Below are 22,261 nucleotides of genomic sequence, written 5' to 3'. Positions count from 1 at the left end.
CACCTGCGCAGGGCCCAGGCCGACCCGAGGGCGCCCGGTAGCCGGGCGCGCAGCTGCAGCGGAAGGAGCCCTCAGTGTTGGTGCAATGGCCGTGGGGGCCGCAGGAGGCACCCGAACTGCACTCGTCCACATCTGTGGGAACGCGGCTTTCAGAAACGGTCCTGGTCTAGAGACCCTGGAAGGATTCCCTTGGGGCAGAGGGGTCTGGAGAAGTTGGCGGGTAGTGTCTCGGGTTGGATATGTGGCAGAAGTGGGTGGCAGAGACCAAGATTCCCTCATTCTAGGGACCATAATTGGGTGTCCTTGGGGGTCCCCAGATTTCTGGGAACTCCCTGTGCTGGGATCCTGGAGTCAGTGAAGGGACTCTGGATTAGGACTGGGGTCAGAAATTAATTAGGGCAAGAAACCAGGTATTATAAACCAGGATCATTGGATGGCATTCTGCTGAATCAAGGGTCAGAGTCAGTGACTGGCATATGAGACCAATTCGGATCAGGGGTAAGAGTCAGGGTCCAGGGGTCAGGTCAGGGATCATGAACCGAATCGGGCCCCAGGGAAGGTATTCTCAGAATGGGCAGGGACAGTGAGAGACAGGATCAAAGGTCACAGAGAATCAGGGGTTATGGCAGGAGATATGGCTAGGTCAAATATTACAGTCAGGTTCAGGGGTCACAGGTCACATTCAGGGTCAAGGGACAGTCAGGATCAGAAGGGTTACAACTGCCATCAGGGTTGTAGTGAGGGTTTATCAGCAGGGGTAATGGTTAGGGTCAAATGTCACAGCCAAGTTAAGGGTTCATGGGTCACAGAATCAGATGTCACGTTCAGGGTAAAGGTTCATGGTCCAGATCAGGAATTGCAATATGGGTCAGGGGACTATAGTCTAAGTCAAGAGTCACAGTCAGACTCTGGGGGTCCAGGGGACTGAGGTCCAGGTCAGGAGGTTGTGGGCCAAATCGAGGGTCATGATGCAGGTCTAAGGTCATAACCAGGGCTTGGTCTCACCAGTACATCGGCTGTGGTGCAGGTGGTGGCCAGCAGGACAGGCCCTGCACTGGAAGGAGCCGGGTGAGTTCACACACTCCTGCCCAGGACAGGCCAGGTGATTCTCACACTCATCCACATCTGGGGAGCAGGGGAGAAGGTGGCCTTGAAGGAGCAGCCCAGAGCCCCCCTCACCCACCCACACTCCTCCCTCCCTCCCCGGCCTCACCCTCGCACTCGGAGCCGGCAGTGTTGGGTTGGAAGCCCGTGGGGCAGATGCACTGGAAGGAGCCTTCCGTGTTCTCACACCGGCCATAGGCGCAGGGTGGGGGGCTGCGGGCACACTCGTCCACATCTGGGGCAGAGGGAACCGGTGGGGCTGAGAGAGGGGCCTGGACCCAACCATCCCCACTGCTATCACCAGCCACCCCAACATTCCAGTCTGGAGGCAGTCTCTTGGACTTTGCCCAGGCTCATTCCACCTCCCAGGAGGACAGACTCCTTCCCTGGTGCCCCACTGATGGTCTCTCCAGCTGCCACGGTGAAGCTAGGGCACCACCTCCTGCAGCTGCCCTCCCCACCTCAGGGTGTGGCCCCCTCCCCAGGGTTCCCAGGAGCCAAGAGTATCATTCCAAAAGGGAGGAGGAATGGAGAGCACCCTCATATTTGGTGAAAGGGGAGAAGACGCTGGGTTCAGACCCTCCCCACCCTCTCAGCACCTTCACTCCTCTCTGCCCCTGCTCTCCCTCACCAAGCCCCATCACCCTGTCTCTCTGCCCCCCAACCATGTCTCTCTCCAGTACCCACAGCCAATGGGGGTGGAATGGGCTTGGACTGCACACCCTCACCTTGGCATGGGGCCCCTGGCCCTCGAGAGCGGAAGCCAGCCGGGCAGGCACAGTGGAAGGAGCCCACCGTGTTGTCACAGCGGCCTGGCCCGCAGGGCGGTGGCTCTTGGGCGCACTCATCCACATCTTCTTCACACGCCGAACCCCGGAAGCCAGCCGGACAAACACAGCGGAAAGAGCCGGACAGGTTCTCACAGACCCCTCTGCCACAAAGGCCCGGGCTCTGCGTGCACTCGTCCACATCTGCGCGGGGCAAGGGGCCCAGAGTCACACCTTTATGCCCCCCACACCCCTGCACTCCGCTTGGCCTCCCTGACCTCCATCACTTTCACTTTCCCCTCTCCATCCTTCTACCTCCTTGTCTGCCTCATTCTAACCCCCTGTTCCCCATTATTCAAATTCTCCATCCTCCATCCCCCTACCTTTTCAATCCCTAAGCTTCCAGTCGGCCTCCAAGAACTCTAGTCCCCATCAATTGGCCTCTTTCTGCACTGTTCTCAATAACTCTACCCCCTTCCCCCATAACTGACACCTCCATCCTCCATCCCTCTGCTTCTCCATCTTCCATGACTCAGCTTTTCTGTTTTCAAACACCTGGCCTCTCCATCCCCATGTCACTGTGTCTCTACAGCCGTCAAGGCTGCCTACCCGCTCTTAGAACCTGCCACCCCCCACCCCAGCAATCATCCTCCCCCTACCTCATTGCTCAGTTTCTCCATCCCTCATCACTGCCGCTGTACCCTTCCCCCCACACCCCTTCCCCTCTGTCCCTCCCAGTTCCTCACCCTGGCAGCCGGCTCCGTGGGGAGCAGCCTGGTACCCAGCGGGGCACACGCATAGGAAGCTGCCTGGCGTGTTCTCGCAGCGCCCGCGGTCACACGGCGGTGGCACACGGTGGCACTCGTCCACGTCTGCAGGCACCAACCCGGAGGTTGAGACTGGGGCAAACACTCCCCCTCACTCCCCCCACGCCCGCCCTCAGAGGGCTCAGGGAGGATGGGAGGTGGAGAGGGCAGGGGCGGAGCCAAACTTGGGCCAGGGCCACACTGGGGCGGGAGCCAGGGGCAGCGGGAGAGCCCGGGGAGGGAGGGAAGAGGGCAGGTGAGAGGAGAGGACCAGACGACGACTGGGGACACGGCCAGGGCAGAGGCGGAGAGAGGAACGGAGAGGGGGGCAATCTGGGGAGGGCAGGACGTGGGCAGGGCCAGGGCAGGAAGGGCGGCTATGGGGACCGAACAAAGGGAAGGCAGGAGCGAGGAGAGGGCCGGGACGGGGTGAGGACGGGCGGGGCACGGGTGCGGCAGGGTGGGAATCGGGGGTCGTGGTCAGGTGATAGATTGAGGCCGGCGTAGGGCAGGGTTGGGCCCGGCGGAGGGCGGGAGCCAGTCCGGAATATGGAGGGGGCGGGGCCGGGGAGGAGCGCAGCCGGACCTGGTCCCGGAGAGAAGCCGTGGTACAGCAGGGACCGGCCCCGACGGGAAGAGCCGGCTGCGTGCCGAAGAGGCAGCGTGGGGCGGAAGGGAAAGCGGGAGCCGATCGGGGGGCGGGAGCAGAGGCGTGGGGAAGCGCGGGAGGGCGGGAACTGCTGGAGGGCGACGGGGACAGGGTGGGGCCTGGAGCTGGGCTGGCGGATTTCTCACCCAGGCACTCCGTCCCCCGCGGGCCCGCTCGGTAGCCCTGGCCGCACACGCAATGGAAGCTGCCTGGAGTGTTTTCACAGCGCCCGGGGGCACAGGGCGGGGGCACACGGCGACACTCGTCCACGTCTGAGGGCACGGAGGGGGCTGGTCAGGAGGTGACTGGCAGAGCCCCCCCCCCCCGCCCCGCCTCCGTCCACCCCCACTGCCAGGCTCACCGACGCAGTGTGTGCCCTGCGGGCTGAGCCGGAAGCCAGAGTCGCAGGCGCAGGTGTAGCCACTGGGCCGCGGGATGCAGCGTCCCGGGCCGCAGACCTGGGGGTTGCGCTGACACACGCCCACAGAGGGACCTGGGGAGGCCAGACAGCCAGGGTTCCCCCACCTCTGAATCTTTTGTCCCCTTCATCCCAGTACACTCCCCTCAGATCCTTTGCCTGAGACATCCTCATGGATGTACCTCCCCAAGCCCAGTCTTGTGCTTCTGAGCCTCCTCTCCTTTATTATGGACGTTCTCATCAGATTCTCTCCCAAATTCCCTTTATTGCCACCCCGAAGTCTCCACTTCTGATATTTTGCTTTCCAACCCTCTGCCCGAGATACGTTCTTAGTGCCCTCTGCGTGAAAAGTGATTGTCTAACGTTAACTGGGCACTTACTACGTGGCCAACTCTTCAGAGACAGTTCAATGAATCCTCACAATGATCCTCACTTTACAGATAAGGAAACTGAGGCTCAGAGAGGTTAAATGCCTTACCCAGTTGACAGAGATCTTGAACCCAGGCCTGTCCGACACCAGCTCCTAATGTTACCCAACACTTGACTCTCCAAACCTTTCTCTCTTCCCACCCATTCCTTAACTCCTCTGGCTGTAACATCCCTATCCTGAGATCTTCACCTTGGAGCTCCCCCCTAAAATCCCCACCTGTAATACCCCCATCAATGCCCTGGATTCCCTCTACTGCACCTGATTCAGGGATCTCAGGACCAGACCAGGCAGGGATGCTGGGCGGGGGAAGCTCAGGGCCAGGCCTGGGCTCAGGTGGGGGTTCTGGACGGTGGGTGGGCAGAAAGCCTGACAAAGAAGGGGTATCAGTGAATGGAGACCTGAATTTGGATGTCCCCCCTCTCCTTTTTTCCTTATGAGGCTGGGGCAGCCCCTTGGAGATGGCATCTCCTCCCCCAGAAACCAGCTCACCTGTGGGTGGCCTAGGAGTGGAGGGTGGAGCCCGGTGGCTGAGGGACACTCGGGGTGGCTCCTGGCCCAGGGGTCTGGTGTTGTAGCGGAGGTCAGAGGCCGAGTAGTGGTAGCCAGGGCCAGCAGGGCAGATCTCCCGAAAACCCTCTGGAAACAAGAAAGGGAGGGGGAGAGAGAGAATGTGAAAGCAGGAGGGAATGAGAGGAGTCTAGAATCTGGCTTTGACTGGGGGCAGGGCTTGGTTTTGGGTGTTGGTCAGGGGTTTGGGCTGGATGCTGGTTTGGGGTAGTAGCCTGGCCAAAGAATGGGACATCCCAGAGGCTAAGTGTGGGACCAGGGGTGTTTTTCCTTATTTGGGATAGGGACAGGGACAAGGGTTGAGGATGGGATCTGGTTTAGTCTGTTGCAAGGTCTGGTTTTAGGCAGAAGCTAGACTGCTGGGGAAATGTCTCAGGAAAGGGGGTGTCTGGGGTGGGGCCCAAGAAGGAGCCTAGGCTGAAGGCAGGGTCTCAGGAACTCGGACTTGGCCAAATCTTGGGGACAAGGTTGGGCAAACAGCGTATCTAAAAGGCTAGGCATAGTAAAGGCTGGCGACGACTCGGGGTGGGTGAGGTGGGGCCCCGGCCTGGAGTCCAGTCTGAGGATCTCAGGGGCTGGGGGCGTGGCCAAGGCTAGGGCCCAATCCGGATTGAGGGCCCCGGGGGCGGGGCCTAGAGTGGGCACCCTGTAGTCAAGTCTAGAGATTGGCCAGGCGGGAGGCACTCACCTGAACCGAAGGGTGGACAGAGCTGGCAGCCTCGACCCCAGGCTTTGCCCACGCGGCTACAGCAGCAGATCTGCTTGGTGATGTTGCGCAGAATGGGCAGCGAGCAGCCACCGTCGCGGAGCACACGGAAGCAGGGCCCTTTGGCCTCTGAAATCACGTGCTGGGCTGGGGGTTGGGGAGAAAATTATTCAGGGCAGGCTTGGGAGTGTAGAGGAACTAGGGGATCTGGGAGACAGGAGGATGGTCCCCGGGAAGGTTTGGTGGGTGTAAAGGCCATTCAGAAGAGGTCTGAGAGGGTCTGAAGGAGAGGTGAGGGGTCTGGAGGAAGGTTTGGAGCCTGAGGAAGGAATAAGGGAATCTGAGAAGGATCTCGGGGTCTGCAGAAGGTCTGGTAGTGGAGGGAGATGAAAGGCTTCGGGGCCTGAGAAGAGCTAAGAAAATCTGAAGATCTGAAGGGATACAGACCTAAAGATTTGAAGGGTTCTTAGAGGGGCTGAAGGTCTAGGTAGTCTGGGGATGTGTAAGAGTCTGAGACGTCCCGAGGGGAATCTAACAAGAGTGCTTGGCGGGAGTCTGGGAGGATCTAGGTAGTCTAAGGGAATTAAGGCCCAGGGATGCTCTGGAATGGGTCTGGGGGCTGGGAGGACAGACGTGGGATCCAGCCTCAGCCCCCTCCTGGTGGCTCACAGATGCAGCTGCTGCGGGATGAGTCGTGCAGGAAGCCGTCCGGGCACACGCACGTGTACCCGCCGTGCGTGTTCGCACACTCCCCGTGCTGGCAGCGCCCGCGGGTCGCGCACTCATCCACATCTGCGAGGAACGCAGTGAGTGGTCTCAGGGGCGTCAGGGATGAGCTCCCAGCCGGCCCAGCTCATACAGCCAAGCCCTTCCCACTACTACCCCCTGCCCCGCCCCCGCTCACCTTGGCAGGACCCATTAACCCTTTCAAAGCCTGTTGGACACGGTCCATCTGGGGTGCCCACTCTGCCAGAAATCCCTGTGGAGAGAGAGAGGGGTGGGCCGGGGCGAGCGGAGCGAAAATAGATGGACGGGGACAAAAGAGATGGGAGGGATTAAAAGATGTTAAGTGTGGCTTGAGTGCAGTGTGAGCCTTAGGTAGGCAATGGGACAGAAGGCAACGTGGGAGGTTCCAGAAATGCGTGAGTGGGGGCCGTGGCATAAAGGTGGGATGAGAACAGAGTAGCCAAAGTCAGAAAGTGGAGCGGGCGGTCCCAGAGCGGTATGGATAGATCTAGACTGGAAATGATCCCCACAACTGGGTAGGTGTGGCTAGATTTTGTGAACACGGTTTGTCTGTGGGCAGGGTACCGGGAGCCACGGGGTTATCACCTCTCCCCAGCTCCGAGCACCTCAGGGACGTCCAGGGGCTTACCCAAGTGCTCCGAGCATGACTGACAGTCGTGAACGCCCCAGGCCAAGCCTGCCCCTCTGCAGCACACCTCCTGAGTCCGGAGCCCGGGCAGCGGGGACGCACACTGTGGAAAAGTGTTGGGTGAGCGCGCCCCCGCGTGGCCGCGCGCTCCGGGCCCCTCGCCACCCGCCTCGTCTCACTTCGCCTCCGCGCAGCTCCCGAAAGCAGTAACCGAAGCCGGAGGCATCGGAATAGCTGTCCTCGCGCGGCGCGCTCTGTGCCAGCACGGTGTAGGGAGCCGCCGCCTCCGCCCGCGCCGCCGCCTCCGCCCGTGCCACCGCCTCGGCGTCCGCCTCCTCCCAAGAGCCGGACACACGCTCCACCTGGTGTACCACCACGGACGCCTCCTGCGGGTGCTCCACGTGGACGCTCACCATGGACGCCACGCCTGGAGGGAGGCACGGCAGGGCAAAGGGGCGTCTCCACGGGTTCTTACGGACTGGGACTAGGAATGGGGGGAAGGGCGCGCTGGAGAAGGATACTCAGGGGAAGGCAGGAAAGATGAGGGTCAGAGAAACGGCGAGATAGTGGGCAGATGCGTTAGACAGGACCCCGGCCTCACTCTCCTCACCGTGCTCGTCGTCGCGGTGGTTGGCCAGTGGCATGGTGTACACCGAGCGGGTGAGGCCCGGCATGGCCGGGGCCGGTGGCCGGGCGCCCGAGGAATGCAGCTGGCAGAACTTGCCAGCGAAGTCCGGGGGACAGAGGCAGCGGTCAGGCTTCACGCACACACCGCCGTTGTGACAGATCAAGGGACACAGGACTGGGGGGGGGGAGAGAGGCTAGCTCAGGCCCTAACGTTAGACTCTAAGTATCACCTCGTTGTAAGTCGCTCTGCCTTCAGCTATCTCGTGTCACCCTCACTAGCCCTGGCCACCTGCATTGGCTGGGTCCAGTCCTACAGCCCTCGGGTGTACCTCCACCCACTGGGTCAGCTCACTATGCCCTCCGGCTCTTCATTCACTTTCAGGTCACTCCGCCCTTCCTCTCCAGTCCCACTTTGAGGCCGAGTCCAGGCGTTCCAGGCCCACCGAGACAGCGCTGTCCCCGCCCATTGGCTCAAGCCCGACCACTGTTGCTCTTTCCTTAGCAGTTAGCCCCGCCCATCTAATAATCTGGCTGGGTCTTTAGCTGCGCAGACCCGGCACTGGTGTCTTCCATTGACTAAATCGACATTTTGGTCACACACCCCCCCCCCCAGCACCATTCCCCTCTCCCAACCCTGTCTCTTTACCATTCTAGGCACACGCACATTCCGTCTGGCCGCAGCCATGACACACAAGCTCCGCCCACTGGTTGTGCGTCCCCTTCTAAACTACTCGCCCACATTACCTTCTATCCGCGGTATTCTAAACCTCACCTGTCAAGGTGTTTAACCTGCTGCCTTTAGCCCCGCCCACCTTCCTTTTCTCACGCCGATTTCCCCAGGCTCTTTGGCTCACGCTCCTCCCGCCCCACCTCCTTGGCTAATGGGGCGTCCTAGCCCCACCCACCGCGCTTTGTCTCCGCCCACGTCCCCTCCGGCTCTGGCTGCAGAGTTCTAGCTCTGCCTTCCCGCCTCCTGTAGCCCCGGGGCGGGGCCGCGACGGGGACGCGCCTCCTCTTCCCTCTGCACGCCCTCGCTGGGCCCCTGGCCACCTCTGGGCGGGGCACTGCCAGCTGTGCGGCGGGGTAAACAAAGAGAGGGGTGCGGCGGGGGTAGGGCGGCGGCTCCGCATTCCGGACCCTTGGGGAGCCCCGAGCCCTCTGAGCCAAAGAAGGCCGGACGTATCCTGCGAGGGCACCCCCTCCCCTTCTCCCCCGGGGCTGCAGAGAACAGCTGGAGACAGCTGTGAGGAGGGAGGAAGGGGGCAGGCGGCTGGGGCCGTCCAGGAAGGCGTGTGTGGGATTCTGAGCCACACACTGGAGAGAGGGAAAGCATAGAGGAAGCCCCTTCTATTTAGAAGGGTAAAGAGACTGGACTCCTGGAAGGAGATCAGATAGAGTGCAGTACTCTGGGATTCAAAGATGGCTCAAGGTTTCTAGAATGGAAAGAGAGCCTAGCTCAGAGGAAACCGAAGCTTCCTTTCATTAGAAGTCTGTTAAATTCTTTTGGGGAGAGTTACCTAGAAAACAGGACTCTAGTGCCTTCTAGGGGACAGCTAAGTTGAGGGTGCTGAGAACAGGGTTTACATGGAGACATGGGATTCCCTGGGAGTCCCCAGCACACAAGAGCCTCAATTGTCTGGGAAGATTCTAAGATACTGTGGCTCCCCCCATCACCCCCCAGCTAAGGGATTAGGTGCCCAAGTCTTTGGATTAATGGCTGTGTAGGGGGAGCACAGTGTCTGGAGAGTCTTCTTGTGACAATCAGCTGATCAAGACCAGCTCTGGGGTTCTGTGAAGATAGATGGATCAGAAGTTCCTGGGGAGGGGGTCAGCTGGAAAAGCAGGGTTTGGAAAGCTAGGAATCAGGAATCTGACAGCACTCAGTTGGAACTGTAAGAGAATGGTAGTCTTTTGAGGAAAGAGAATTCAGCTAGGGAGTGCAGTTATCACTGTATGGGGTTTGTAATCTGGGGTTTCTCTGGGAAGTAGGGAGGAGTAGCTGAGGGACAATACTACAGAGCTCTCTGGTGAGGGGCACAGTTTGGGGGGATTACATCAGAAGAATGGGAGGGAACTTTACTGGAGGGGCTGGTCTCTGGAGTCTGTTGATAGGGGTGGGGAGGAGGCTTAGGGTCTGAAGGCTGAGATTCTGGGCTCCCCCACTTAAGGGAGTCAGGCCAGGACTCCAGAGTGCCCTAATAAGGGTCCTTAATTGAGTAGCAGGAGAGGCTTAACTAGGAATCATGATTCCAAAATAGGAAGGGTCTCTGCTGGCGGTCACAGGAATCCAGCTAGGTCTCAGGGCATTTCCCAGCCCCCACGGGCATTTCTCCACCTTTTCTCGGTCTGAATGCCGGCTCCCCCACCCAGCTCCCTTGGGGCTCCCACACCCTGTATGGGTCAATACATGGGCACTGCCAACTCCATGCCCCACGCACACCTCTGGAGGAATAAGGATATGAGGACATCGGGGTCCTGCCGGGGTCAGCCCCCCTTCACATGCCCCTCCTGTGCCTCCAGGGGCTTGGCACCCGCCTGGGCACGGCGCCTGGCACGGGCGCGTTGGGGCTGGGCTGGGAGGGAGTGTAGGAAGGAGGGAGAGAGGAGAAGGGAGGGAGTGGCAGCGGGCGGGGGCTCAGGCGGGAGATGAGCTCACGCCGGCCAGGGCTGGATTGGCTGGGGGCCAGGCTGGGCGAGTTCTCAGAGCCAGGGGCCCCCACTCCCCACTCCATAGGGCCTCTGGGGTTGGGGGCAGGTAGGCCCCCACCCGGAGAGCCCACTCATCCCTGCACCCTGGGGCCAACAGGTGGCCCGCCCTCCCCACCTCACCTCCCCACCTCACCTGAGGGGGGGGGTCCCTACTGTAGGAGTGCCTGGTGCACACCCTCCTGTCCCCTCTGCCCCCCAGGGGGCGCCCCTTCCCCTAGTCTTCCTATCTGGATTTCTCTCCCACGTGCGACCTTTGCAATTCAAGGGCCTGCAGAGATCCTCCTTCTAGGGACCCTTTCCCTCTCAGCTCTTGGGATCAACTTTCCTCACCCCAATCCCCCTCCTCAAAGGCACTCCCACCCTGGACTTTCCTAATCCCTCCCACCCAAGACACAGAAACTGGGACACCCCTGGCTTTGCTCCCTTGGTGCTCCAGGAACTCCGCCTTGACACTCGTGGGCCGCCCTTCCCAAGCTCCAGCACTAGTTCTTGTATCTCCCACTTTGACTCAGAGGTATGAAAGCCGGCCCCAATCCCCTCACGTGGGACACCACAGGTCCCTGAGAACCCTCATTGCCTGCAAAATCGGGACCCTCAGGACTCAACCCCAAACGCCAAGAATTTAAGTCCCCTTCCTTAGATACCCCAGGGATTCCCCGGCACTCCTGCACACCGAATCTGGGCTCCCTCTCCCTGGGGGACTGCTCTCCCCCGGGGACCCTCCTCCCCTGAGCCTTCACCTGGACCCCTGCACTCACAGGCGCGAGCGGTCCCCAAGCGCTCTGCGCGCCGCCGCTGTCCACGCGTGGTGGCGTTGCGGGGCGCAGGGTCGGGGTACAGCGGGAGCCGGTGGGGCCATGGACGCAGCGCAGGCCGCACACGGCCGGGGTGAGCGCACGCGGAGGCGCTCCGGGCGGCTCCGCGCGGGCCTGCGGCCCGAGCGCGCCAGCAGCAATTAGCGACACCCGCGCGCCGCCGCCATGGTGCAGCGCGCGCCGCCTCGCCGCGCCCCGCCCCAGCCCGCCCAGCTTGCCGCGCCCGCCCGCCTGCGGGGAGGGCGGCCGCCGCTCAGGCCCCCCTCCCCACCACTCCCTCCCCGGCGAGCGCGCGGCGTGAGGCTGGGCGCGCAGCCAGAGGCGCGCAGGCTGGGCGCAGACTCGCCGGGGAGGGGGCGCCTGTCTGCCCCCGCCTCGCACCAACACAAGTGAATGGGGCCAGCAGGGGAGCGGCAGGGGAAGGCACAGGTGGGGCAGCGAGCCGGGTTTCGAGGGACGCTGGATCCATAAAGAGGAAAGAGTAGTGGGGCCACATTTGGGAGGCTGGAGGCAAAGGCAGTATTCTCCAGACACAGAGAAAGAGGCTTCATCTGGATAGGGGCTGTCATGGCACATCTGGCAGCCAGGTGGCACATCTGGGGAGAGAAGAAGGGCCGGTGCACACTGGGCACATGAAGGTGGGGTCTGGTTGTGGGCAGGACGCGGGGGGCACATGAAAGCTAATCACATGCCAGGACCCCCACACCTGGTAGGAGAAGTCAGAATGGATAAGAGCAAACGGTGGATTGAGGCGTGGAGCGGGGTCCTCACATCTGCCGCATGCCCACATCTGGAAGACTTAGGGAGAAGGGGACACATCTGGGCTGAAGGCCACAGCAGGAGGGGGACTTTAGAGGGTGGGAGACTAGGGGTGTAGCAGCTGCCAGGACCGAGCTGGAGTGGGAAGGAGCAGGGGAGGTCGGGGGAAGCAGGGGAGGCCCTTTGGCTCCCAGCCGCCCCAATTTTGGGCATTCGGTGACCGGGCGGCGCCAACCCGCACGAATCGCTTTGTTGTGGGTCTGGGCTGGCTGCGCTCTCTGCCGGGCAGCCCCTCTTCGGCCGCAGGGAGCCCGGACGCCTGACTTCCGGCCCCACCCCAGCGGGTCAGCGCCTCCCGGCTCTCTGGGTCCTGTCCCGGCTCACCTCGCGCCGGACTCCGGCCTGGTCCAGTCCTGGACTCAGGGGGCTGAAGCACAATGGGGGCAGCGGCGCGAGCTACTGGTGGGTGGGCAGGCGGCTTTTCTAGCCAGAAGCCCACCTCCCCCACGAGAACCCATTCTGCCTCCGGCCTCGGCGAGGCGCAGGGCCTCTTCACTATGCGTGCCCAGGCCTAGGCCGCGGGCCTTTCGTCTCAGCAGGCTGGCCTCCTGCAGCCTGGGAGGCGAGGGCAGAGGAGACAAACGAGGTTAGACGGATACCTCCTCTCCCCCCGGGCTGGAAGGGGCCTTTCGTGCCGGGAGATCTCCCCAGTAGCAGCTCTCCACCCCCACCCCCAATCCCTTTCCGGGGACCAGACATTGAGCTTCTTCACAGGCTTGGGGGAGAAACAGAGACAAAGATGGGGGTAGAAAGGAGAGAGGGAGGAGAGGAGCAGGAGAGAGAGGCAGAGGCAGAAAGAGAGAGAGTCAGAGAGACACAGAGCACAAGAGACAGGTAATGAGGGAGAAAAGAGACAAATGAAAGAACACATACAGAGAGGGCATGGAGACAGGGGCAGAGAAATGGAGACTGAAAGACACAGAGAATGGGGTAAGCACGAAAAAGGAGAAATAGAAACAGAGATACGAAGTTGAGAGAGAAGACAGGAGAGAAGAAGAAGGGAGAAGAGAGCGCAGGGAGCAGAGAGAAAGATGTGTGGGGAAGGGTGGCGGAGTTGGGAGCTGCTGAGCATCTGGGAGGGAGGGATCTCACACCACGTCGAGTGGCTCCAGTTGAGGACACCTGTCTACCTCACTTCTGGGGCATGGACTCCTTACAGCACCAGGACACGTCACACTGTGATCCTGCCTCACTGTGCAGGTGCTTCTGGATACTGGAGACTAGCCAGGACTAAGTGGAAGAAGGAAGACTGGGTCTTTCTTTCCCAAGTGCATCCGGCATTCCAGCTGGGATGAGGCATGGGAAGGGAGACCCGAACCTCTGCTCTTACCCCCTTTCACTCCCTACCCATACCCCACGTAGAAGAACCCACCTCTGAGGCAGCGACTTCTCCTGGGCGATCGCCTGGGCAGCACCGACAAGCAGCAAGACTATAAACAGGGGTGGAAGGCCTATCATACTCCTCCAAAACTCCCAAAGGAGGGCAATGGGATAGGGGAGGGCAAGCAAGAGAAGACTTGAGAGCACTCAAATAGATGTTTGATCAGTCTGAGGCACTACGGATGCCTCAGTTTCCCCATCTGCACAGTGGAGCAAAATTAGCATAGACTCTCAGGGATGAAGGCCACAGCAAACTTACTTTTATTTTATTTTCTGGAAGTGTTTAGTGGTAAAGTCGTACTAGGTAGGCATTTTATAAACTTTTTTCAAAAAAGACGCAAAGAGGATTTCGCATTTCCGCCGGTTTCTGGGAATCTCACAACCCCCCTCCCCGCAATCCCTTGTCCTCGACTCAGCCGTCATCCCGAGCATGGCCGGCAGGTGGCGCCACTTCCACAGGCCTCAGCAGCTGGGGAGGGAGGTCCTCTTGACTGTGGGTCCAGCAGGGTGCTGAGGTGGAGGGGGATACCGAAGGAGCCACAGCCCAGAACTGGGAATCCAAGGCTGAATTCTAGCCGTTCCTGCCCTTCCACGCTGTGTCCTGGAGCCAGCATCTCTTACTTGGGCCTCAGTTTCCGCCTGACCAGGGAGGAGTCGTTCTTCGAGAAAACTCTGCGCCCAGAGGTCTCCAGATTCTGGATAGCGGAGTCCTCAGCTCCAGCGCAAGTGCGTCGCAACCAGCGGGCGAACAGATCCAATATCCATGCCGAAGTGGGGACGAGGGACGAGGACGCGCGCGCAGGACCCGAGAGAAGGGCGGTGGGGAATGCTGTGAAGGGGACGTCGGGCGCATGGACTCTTTCCAGACGGGTGGGGCCCAGGTGAGGGAGGAGACCGCCGGATGGGAGCCCGGGACCCCCGATCTTGCCGTTATCCCTCCCGCCTGCGTCGTGCCCCGGCCCGCCCGGCGCGGCTCGGGTTACTAAACGCATTCGAGAGAGGCGGAGCGGAGCCCGGGCCTTTGTAGACGTGACGCTGGGCCGCAGGGCGGGGGCGGGGGTGCTGGGCAGGCTGCTTCTTCGATCTGTCACGCATGGACAGGAAGGCTGACTATAACCCCCCAAATCTATAGAGAAATTTTGGATCTCTTGCCGCGAAATCACTGGTCCCTCGTTCAAGCCGAGGATCCTCTAATTCTAGGAAACTAGAGCATCCCCAACCCTCTTGAAATCTGAGGAACCCCCTCCGCACAACCCCCTGCAAGCCCCTCCTCAAAGGGAAGTCCACGTCTTGCTAAGTCATTAGAAAATCCAAAGGTCCTTTTTAATTCATCCAGGCGTTTATGAAAACCAGACATCCAACCCCACCATAGAATCCCTTCATAACCTCTGATACTGTCTTCCTTAAGCACCAAGAAGCTTGGGGAACCCATCGCAGCTGGAGGGCCCCACCATCTATCATCGTGGAAAATTTCAAAGCCCTATCCCCATATAAACTGGCTTTGATCCTGAAACCTAGAATCCCCTGGGGCCATATTCATCCATCTACACCAGCGGCGAATCCCTGCCTTCAAATTTCAGTACTCTCCGATTCTAACCCTTGCAAAATAGAGGGGTCCTAATAAATCCAAGGGCTCTGGCTCTTTCATCCCTATCCTGAAGCACTGGGTTCGTATTCCCTAAATCCGACAAGTCCTGGTGCTTCCGGGCCACCAGACTTATCGGTGGAGGGGCGCACGAAGAGTCGCAGCGGGGCCCCGGCCTGGCGACCCAGGATCCTACTGGGCCTGGCTGGGGCTCTGGGCTGGGGCTGGCAGCGGAGGCGGCGGCTGCGAAGAGGCGCAGCAGCAGCACCAGGCAGGGGGCGGCGGCCGCTCGGGCCGGGCCGCCATGGTGCTCCGGCGTGGAGTCCCGCCCAGGCGGGCCGTCTGTCCAGCGGGTCCGGCTCGGCGCGGCCGCCCCCCGCCGCCCGGGGCCGACTCATTTCTCCACAGTCAGCCGCGGCTGCGAAACTTCCCCGCCAATCAGAGCCCGATGCCGCCGAGGCGCTGCCCGCTTGGCCAATCCGGAAGGCGGCAGGAGGGGCTAGAGGAGACAGGTGCCGGGCGGGCGCTGGGGCCTGGAGTTCTCAGGGCTAGAGAGGAAATCAGTCGAGGTCCACTGACTCGGGAAGGAGAAGCTTGAGGAGTGGAGTTGCTGGGACCCTCCCACGGCTGGGAGGATGCGCAGGCGATGGGCAGGGCATAACTGACCTCGGAGCTCACCTGGCTCCGGTTGTGGAGGCGATCAAGAGCTCCGAACTGAGTAACCTGGAAGGACTGGGATCAGCTAAGCAGAGCTTTGCGAGTTTTGGGGAAGAGTACTAATCCTACAGTGGGCCCCAGGTCTGGCTCCTCTGAGGCCCCAGGCTTCTCTCTGTACCTTCCCAAAGGTTTTCCCCTTCTCAAGGCCCTGTGCTTCAGCGGTGTCCTGGTCCAACAAGCAAAACCTTGGTGCCTCAGAGGGCTGCAGCCTCTTTCTCAGAGGACCCAGGCTCGCCCTGACTCACAGAGCCTTGCTCCAGAGAGCTGTTCTCCTTACACCCCTCTCCACCGCTGCCCCTAAAGGTTACCAGATCCCCCTTCCCTAACCTGATTCTTTTAAGATTCCCAAGAGCACCCTCCCAACTGACAGAGTTGCAGACTCTCACTGGGAATTCCAGTCCCCTCCCTTCCTGGGGTCCTCTCTCTGCGTCGGAGGACTACTCCCACAGGGGCCTTGAGCCCCAGCACTCTCTTTATGGAGTCAAGCTCCAAGCCTTGCTTACAACCTCCGATGTAGGTCTCAAGCTCAGCCCCTTCATTATAAATTCAAGGCCCCACCCTTTTTCCTCGCAATGACCACATCCGCCTCCTCCTAAGGTCCCACCCCTGAGCTTCAGATCTGGTTCGCTCAGACCCCTTCTCCTCTGAGTTTCAGGTCACTGCCCTGCCCACAGCAAATTCAGGCGCAGCTCCGTACTTAGCATCCCAAGCCCCACCCCTTTCATGTCTGCCCCCCCCTCCGGGGTTCCAGGCCCCATCCTCGAGGCGGTTTGAGTCTTCAGACTTCCAGTTTGGAAGCTGTAGCCTCAGAGTGGATCACAGGCTCCACTGGATAGCTGGCCACAGGCCCTGACCACAGAGGGCCTACCCTAGGCTAAGAATATCAACCGATCCAGCTTCGTCCTCACCCCCATTCCTGCCTCTTCTCCCAGGGGGGTGTGAGGATAGACGGGCGACCCGTCACCCTCCCCCCTCCCGTTACAATGAGGCACCCCGGAATTCACAGCACCTCACTGCACCTGTTACTGCTGCCTATAGCAATCCCCTCCATCCCACAGACACCAGAACCCGGTTCCACCCACCATCCAGGGACCACGCCAGCCTTAGAGCGCGAACGGAGGACACTCGTGCTCTCGCTGGGCAAGTCAGTGTTTGGGAGTCCTAGCATGATGATGGAGTGCCTGACTGCCCACTGAATGTGCTATTTTTGTGAAGCCCCCGCAATCTGGTTGCGTGGCCCTGCAGGACAGCGTGTCCTGACAACCCCCCCCCACCCGTTGCCCCCTCCTCACCTCCTACCCTGTGGCTGGAGCATTTGCTTGCGGCGCTGCCGAGGCTTCTCCCTTCTGCCTGGGATCCGGGCATCTTCAATGCTCGTTGCTAAGCAACAGCCTCTGGCTCACCACTACAACTTCGGGATGGATATTGCGCTTCATCCCCCTGACTTTGTGCATTTCCCAATCCCTCGCATTGCAGTACCAGCCATACCGGCGCATTCCTGTATCTCTGATCGATCGCTCTCAACCCTTCTAGAACCCCTAGAGTTCTACAGCCATGGCATTCTGGAAGCTTCCTTCCATCATGTGCTCACATGCAGGGCTTATACCCTGGTATTAACAAACAAACAGAAAATCTCTTTAGTGTTCCAGATTTTCACTTTCTCTCTCTGTTCTAGAATCACCAGCATTCCAGAAACACAAGTGCTCTGGATTCTGGTGGAAAACTGTTATAACATTCTAGATCTGGGAGCATTATAAACATCCACATTATTTAGATTCCTGGACATCCCAACCCCTCCTATGTTCTCAACTTCCTAACACTTCAAACATCCCCCAGGGCTCTGAATGTCCTGGCATGTAAAACATTTCCAGAGTTTGAGATTCACAGGTATTCAAGAAGCTATTTTTGCCAGAATTCACTCATTTCCCCAATCATGTTCCAGATTCTCTGACAACCCAGAAACCCCTGCCATTACAGATTTCTGGAATGCAAACGACTAGTGATCTAGAAGAGCTGGCATTCCAGAATGCTTATGTTCTAGATTCAGATTTTGTATCCACCCAGAATTCTCAGCATTCCAGAAACTCTGCATGTAAAATATTCCTCCTAATGTAGCAAGTTCAGCATGTACTCTGAACACTCCCTATTCTAAAATTTGCTGGTCCTTTTGTCCAGAAACCTCCACAGTCTGGATTCTCTGAAATGCGGGGGAGAACCCTAATGCTGTTCATCCACCAGCAGTCTAGAATATTCCTGTGTTCTAGATTCCCTTCATTCTGGACCCCTCTCTGCTATGTTACAGAAACTCTGGCATTCTCAAATTAGCATTTTCTAAAATCCTTGTTCCGAGTCTGTCTGGCCCCTCTCCTCCCTCCTTCATTGGCCCAAGGAAAAAGGCAGAAAACTTTCCTGAGAGTTGCCATAGAAATAGGTATATATTTGGGGAAAAACCTGTGGATATTAAGCTGGTAAGTGGACTATGCATGACCTCTAGTGGAGGCTCTGAGAAGGAGAGGAGAACTGGGCAGCCAGGGATTGGGGCAAGGGTTTTGCCATGGCAGGGCTTAGGGCTAAAATGTTAAGGATGTGGCAATCATATAGCTAACATCTGTGTTTCCTGAGCCTGCAGCCATTCATCCCTGCTTGTGGGCACAGTACCTGATTCATCACAGAACTCCTCTCCAATCGCGCGTAACATGGGACTGATCATCCTGCTCTCACACTTCGAGGCACAGGACCCTTGGAACAATGGGCCTCCATCACAAAGGCTATAGTGATTGGCTCAGGAATGGCCATCTGACGACATTCGAGCCAGTAAGAATCAGTCATGTGATTTTTTTGCTGCTGCTAGAGAGAAAAAAGGTGGCTAAGGAGGATACCTGAGTCATCTTGCACTCAGAGGGGAAAACCTGACTGAGAATGATGCATCCAGAGGAACAAGCAAAGCCAAAAGATGGAAAGACATTCTGGATGAGTTTTTGAATCCCGGATCAACGCATCCTAAGCTCTGGGCAGATAAACCATTACATTCGCTTCTTGCTTAAACCAAGAGAGCCAGACGTTCCTGAATCTAGCCAGGACATCTTGGTCTCACCTCTCTCCCTCCCTTTCCCTGGGGGTCCCCAAACCCTTTAAGAATGTCAGCAAGGGGCCGTTGGCGATTATTTAAGCCTCTGCCTCCCCCACTCAGGCGCAGTGTTTGGGATCGAGCCCCAAAAACTCCTCCGCTGGTAGCCTGCTTCTTCCTCTCCCTCCACTGCTGTTCTCTATTGTTTCCTCTCTCTACTTGCTCGAAATAAATAAATAAAATCTTAAAAAAAAAAAAAAAAAGAATGTCAGCAAGGTATTGGCAGTGAGAACTTTATTAGGGGAGGGTGACTTTGGCTCCAGAGAGAGGGGGGACGGTGGGGGCTGTAACAGTGACCACTCCAAGGGAGGCTGGCCCTGGCCCTGAACCCAGGGCTCTGACGGAGAGCAGGGAGGCCCAGAGCACCCTCCCCTGGACCTGGGTATCCAAAGGCACCATGGCAGCTGTGTTCAGAAGGAAGTTTCATTGAGCTTCACCTTTGGGGGCGCAAGGAGCTCCCAGACCCGAGGCAGGCGGGAGGCTGTGTGGCGGTCCTGGCTCTGGCCCACCCGCACTCAGTTCTTGGCAGCGTTCCACAAAAGCTGCCTCCCCACGGCGCGGGCCTCAGCCTGTGGCTCGGGCTCCCACGCCGCTGGACAGGTGAGTGCTGGAGGCAAGTGACTGGGCGGGGTGATGAGGGTCGGTGAGTCACACACCCCCACGCCTCACCCCGCCACCATTCTGCCCCTCCCCACTGCACAGAAGGGGAGTGGAGACAGGCCTACCTGGGTGAGGAGGCCCGGAGGGCTGGGGAGGAGCTCGGGGAAGATGGGGCCAGCTCGCACTGCTCAGCTGCTCCATCGCTCTTCCTCCCTAGGCCCCGGCTGGGGGCAGGAGCTGGGTACGGGAGGGCGGCGAGATGCTGAGCAAGGGACAGGGTCAGGTGTGTGCGAGGACTGAGGTCAGGATAGGAGAAAAAATGAAGAGGTCCAGGGACAGGGGTCAGAAGCTAGGAGGTGGAAAAGCGGGGGGCAAGGTAGGGTTCAAAGGCAGAAGAAAGGGGTCAGGAGGCCAAGGGCTTGGGGAGGGAGACTGACGAAGGGCGTTGAGGAGAGGGGCTGGGTGGGGGTGTCTGGGCCGTGCTGAAGCGGGGCGGAGAGCCAGGGAGCCGTGGCCGGGGAAGCCATCCATGGCGGTGGTCAGGTCCCACATGGCCAGGCTGCCGTTGGCCTGGCCGGTGAGCAGGTAGCGCCGAGGGCAGACCAGCCGCGAGCCTACCTCGCAGGCACGGAAGGCGGTGGTGGGGAGCCGTCACTGAGCGCACGGAGCACACCCTGAGAAGCAGAGAGGAGGGATGCACCCTGGCGGCACTCTCACCACACTTGCCGAGGCTGCAGCCCCCCCGTAGGCGTCAGTTCCATGCCTTAACCAAGCTGCCCCAGGCCTCCCCCATAGCACCCGCCACCACCCTCTCTGGGTGCGGTCTCCTCCCGGATGGCTCCCCGCCTGGCACCCCCCACCATGTGTCCGGTGGGATTCTCCCCGATCTGCTGCTCCCTGTCCCATCACAGGGAAGGGGTGTCATCCTGGGCACCTCTCTACCTCCCACGTTCTTACGCCAGTCTCCCTGGGGCCCCTCCTCCCGGCCCTGGTCAACACTGCCTGCTCTGGCCAGACACCTGTCCCTAGCCCGTACGTCTCACTAGGGCTCCTATCCAGTCCAGTCCCCACAGTGGCCATGGCTCCGCAGTCAGAGGCAGTCTAGTTCTTCCATTCGATTGACAGGACCACCCCCCCAGCCTGCTGCTGCCTGAGCTCTTGAGACCACGCACACCCCACTGGATGTCCTATTTGGTCATTCCCAGCCTTGGGAACCTTAGGGCTCCCTCCTAAGAAAAACCCTTGCAGGCCCCCTTCCCAGGCTGGGTGAGCACCTCCTCTGGGCTCCCTATAGTCGCCGGCGCCCCACCCCTGGCCTGGATCCCGCGCCCATGCCTCCTGCCCCACCCTGGGCCTGACCACGCTGGGTCACCTGCCTGAAGTTTAGCACGGGCACCTGGGGTTTCTCCAGCTTCACCGCCACCCACACGGATCCCACCTTGATTCCTCCAGCCCCACCAAGCCTGGGACGGTCGCCCGGGTCCTCTGCAGCCCGCTCATTCAGTGTCCCTTAGCGCAGGACCCCTTGGCCTCCACAACCAGCTGGTATCTTGCCTTCTCCCCTGACCACCCCCCACTCCGCTCTGATGGACGGTCCCACCGCTGACCAGTGGAAAAGCCGCACGAAGAGCTGGCGGCGGCGAGCTCCACCTTCTGAAGCGAACACCTGCTGGTCATCCCGCCGTGCGGGGCCTGGGCCAGGGCGGTGAGGGGGTCAGGCCCGCTAGGGTCCCGGGACTCCAGACTCGAGCTTGCCTCTTTCCCTCCAGATGAACCCTCCAAAGACCCAGATCCACAGGTCCCTTGGTTTCTGCCTTTGGCAGCTCAGAGAGCTGGGGGTGCCACAGTCAGTGGAGGTCAGGATGCGGGTGGGGGTCCTGGGTCAGGTGGCACTCAGAGACTCGATGGCGAAGAGAATTCAATGTGGGGAGCGGGAGTGGAGAGTGTAACCAGGCCAGCTGGGGGAGGCTGTGAGGGCCAAAGAGTTCAATGGGGTGAGGCAGGGTGCACGGGAGGAGAGGCCAGGGGTTAGTACGCACCGATGTCATTGCCGGCGTGCAGCCGCCATGCCCATCGGCTGACTCCAGATGCGGATCTTTGAGGAAGCGAGCGGGGTGGAGCCAGGCTCGTGGAGCCGCTGGAAGAAGCGAGTCCGCCGACCACGTCGCAGCGTGGTTGTTGTCGGCACAGACTGGGGGATACACGAGGGGGGAGCAGCGTAGTCAGGTGAGGCCGTGGCATCCCCCACCCCCACCCTCTGAGCCCCATGATGACCCCAGCAAAGGTGTGCAGGATTGGGGCCCTCTGAATTCCCCTTGCAGAGAGTCTGCTCTACCCCAGAACTCCAGATGGTTAAAGATCCTGTTGGCTCCAAGATGTTCAGAGCCTGATCCACCTAATCCCGTCACTGTCCCTAGCCTGGTCCTGTCCATTGTCACCTCCCTGCCTGGACTCCTGCTCCTGTCCTGCCCCCAGAGCGTCTGTCCCCACACGCAGCCAGGACCCTGAACACCTGTGTCAGGTCACGGCCCACCTCTTCCGACAGCGTTCTTCCCGAGACTCCATCCCAATCAAGGTCAAAGACAGAGTTTTCTGCATGGCTCACGCCTCCCCTCCCATGCCGCTGGCACGGGGCTCCCTGCTTTCCTCTCAGATCCACCCACCACGCTCCCAGCTCAGAGCCTTTGCAATGCCTGTTCCCTCTGCTGGAACGCCCTGTCCCCACCCTGCTCTGCTCATTCCTTCATTTAGGCTCAAAGCTCCTCCCCCGGTGACCCTGCCACTTTCCAGCCAGTGATCGCGCAGCTGTCTTTTTCACAGCTCTTTCCTCCTTGCCTGATGGTGATTTCTCATTCTGATGTATTTATTTATCATCAGCTCCACAGGGGTGCAACGCTGGAGCCTGTACTCAGATCCTGCTACTTCCTATCCCTGATTGCTGTGGAGGTGCTACAATGTTTGTGGATTGGTGATTCCTCACTCTCGCCTGGATGGTCCTAACGGGTTTCTGTAAACATACACGTGCAACTCTGAAGAGTTTAAGTTCTACTCCACTGAAAG

The 22,261-nt window shown here is 59.8% G+C and overlaps 1 protein-coding gene across 1 annotated transcript in view; it reads right to left on the bottom strand.

The window, feature by feature from the left end:
* LTBP4 (latent transforming growth factor beta binding protein 4) overlaps window positions 1-22,261 on the bottom strand; it is a 43,481-nt gene that overhangs the window by 20,593 nt on the left and 627 nt on the right. The window contains exons 2-16 of the mRNA XM_040633994.1: window positions 7,433-7,624; window positions 7,002-7,249; window positions 6,823-6,925; window positions 6,352-6,426; window positions 6,117-6,239; window positions 5,430-5,594; window positions 4,664-4,810; window positions 4,433-4,540; window positions 3,688-3,819; window positions 3,473-3,598; window positions 2,618-2,743; window positions 1,833-2,075; window positions 1,214-1,339; window positions 1,006-1,125; window positions 4-132 (exon numbers count right to left, since the gene is read on the bottom strand). Of these exons, the coding sequence (XP_040489928.1) occupies window positions 4-132; window positions 1,006-1,125; window positions 1,214-1,339; window positions 1,833-2,075; window positions 2,618-2,743; window positions 3,473-3,598; window positions 3,688-3,819; window positions 4,433-4,540; window positions 4,664-4,810; window positions 5,430-5,594; window positions 6,117-6,239; window positions 6,352-6,426; window positions 6,823-6,925; window positions 7,002-7,249; window positions 7,433-7,624 (2,163 nt within the window). The remainder of the gene's footprint in view (window positions 1-3; window positions 133-1,005; window positions 1,126-1,213; window positions 1,340-1,832; window positions 2,076-2,617; window positions 2,744-3,472; window positions 3,599-3,687; window positions 3,820-4,432; window positions 4,541-4,663; window positions 4,811-5,429; window positions 5,595-6,116; window positions 6,240-6,351; window positions 6,427-6,822; window positions 6,926-7,001; window positions 7,250-7,432; window positions 7,625-22,261) is intronic.

The sequence above is a fragment of the Ursus maritimus genome, unplaced genomic scaffold (genome assembly GCF_017311325.1).
Source record: "Ursus maritimus isolate PB19 unplaced genomic scaffold, ASM1731132v1 scaffold_19, whole genome shotgun sequence".
Taxonomy (NCBI): Eukaryota; Metazoa; Chordata; class Mammalia; order Carnivora; family Ursidae; genus Ursus; species Ursus maritimus.
Note: the sequence above shows the minus strand (reverse complement) of the source record. Positions and strands in the feature narration are given on the sequence as shown.